Source organism: Mesitornis unicolor, unplaced genomic scaffold (genome assembly GCF_000695765.1).
Source record: "Mesitornis unicolor isolate BGI_N332 unplaced genomic scaffold, ASM69576v1 scaffold43734, whole genome shotgun sequence".
Lineage (NCBI taxonomy): Eukaryota > Metazoa > Chordata > Aves > Mesitornithiformes > Mesitornithidae > Mesitornis > Mesitornis unicolor.
Window position 1 is genome coordinate 1 of NW_010182925.1, and position 1011 is coordinate 1011.

The window sequence follows — 1011 nt, forward strand, 5'->3', positions numbered from 1 at the left end:
CGCCGCAGGCTGAGCCAGCCCCCACCTGCGGTTGGCAATGGCCTGGATGTGCGTCAGGAGGTGCATCTTGAAGGTGTAGCGCTTCTTGAAGGACTTCCCGCACTGCGGTGACACAAGGCGCAGCAATGCTCACCCCCATGCAGCCTCCCTCGCTGCCAGCCCCTCCCCGGGCTGTGCCCCCCTCACCTTGTCACACATGTGTGGCTTCTCCGTGCTGTGTGTCTTCATGTGCTGCGTCAGCCTCTTCTGCATGGGGTAGACACGGTTGCATACGGGGCACGGGAAGGAGTTCAGCTTTGGGGGCTGGAGGGACAGCAGGAAGATGAGCTCACCTGGGAGGGGCTCACCAGATCCCTCGCCCTCTCCCCACCGCAGGACCTGGGCTGCCTCTCCTCAGGTGCTGCAGAAACACCGCCTCCAGCGAGGCGCTTGTGGAAAACCCAGACACAACAGTGCTGAGAGACAAACCAACAGGGCACGCAAACTCACCGGATCGGCTCTCTTCTTCCTGAAAAACAAAGAGGAAAACCCCCAAATGTCAGTGATGTGCCAAGCCCGAGCTCCCTCGTACCCAGACACCAAAACCACCCGTTTTGGAAAGGGCCAGAGGTCAGGGGAAGGGGCAGCCACGGCTGCCTCCCAGGGCAGGAGCGGCGTTGGTGCTGTAGAGCCAGGCTGTGCCTCCAGGACTGCGGCTCCCTCACCTGTCCCGGCTGTGCACCGTGGAGTGCCGGATCACATCCTTCTTGTACACGCTGGTGTAGCTGCACTCCTCGCACTTGTAGGGCTTGCTGCCCACGTGGTTGAACATGTGCTCCTGCGGGAGGGAAGCGGAGCAGGGGCCGTGAGATGGGGGCTGTCGGGCACCCCCGGGGGTACGGGCAGGACAGATGGTGCTCACCTTGAGGGAAGACCAGCGCCGGGAGCGGTAGCTGCACTGCAGGCACTTGAAGAGCTGCGGGTCGTTGGCCTCGTGCGAGTTGACGTGGAAACGCAGGTCCTCGTGTGTGA

General features: G+C 62.7%; 1 protein-coding gene across 1 annotated transcript in view; it reads right to left on the reverse strand.

The window, feature by feature from the left end:
- Positions 1-25: 25 nt before the first annotated feature.
- The window catches only part of LOC104540206 (zinc finger protein 335-like), a gene marked incomplete at its 3' end in the record, with an annotated part of 3097 nt that continues 2111 nt past the window's right edge, over positions 26-1011 (reverse strand). Inside the window, 5 exon segments of the mRNA XM_010183947.1 lie at positions 26-102; positions 187-303; positions 490-508; positions 705-817; positions 902-1011. The exon segment at positions 902-1011 is cut by the window's right edge and continues 22 nt beyond it. Coding sequence (XP_010182249.1) covers positions 26-102; positions 187-303; positions 490-508; positions 705-817; positions 902-1011 — 436 coding nt within the window.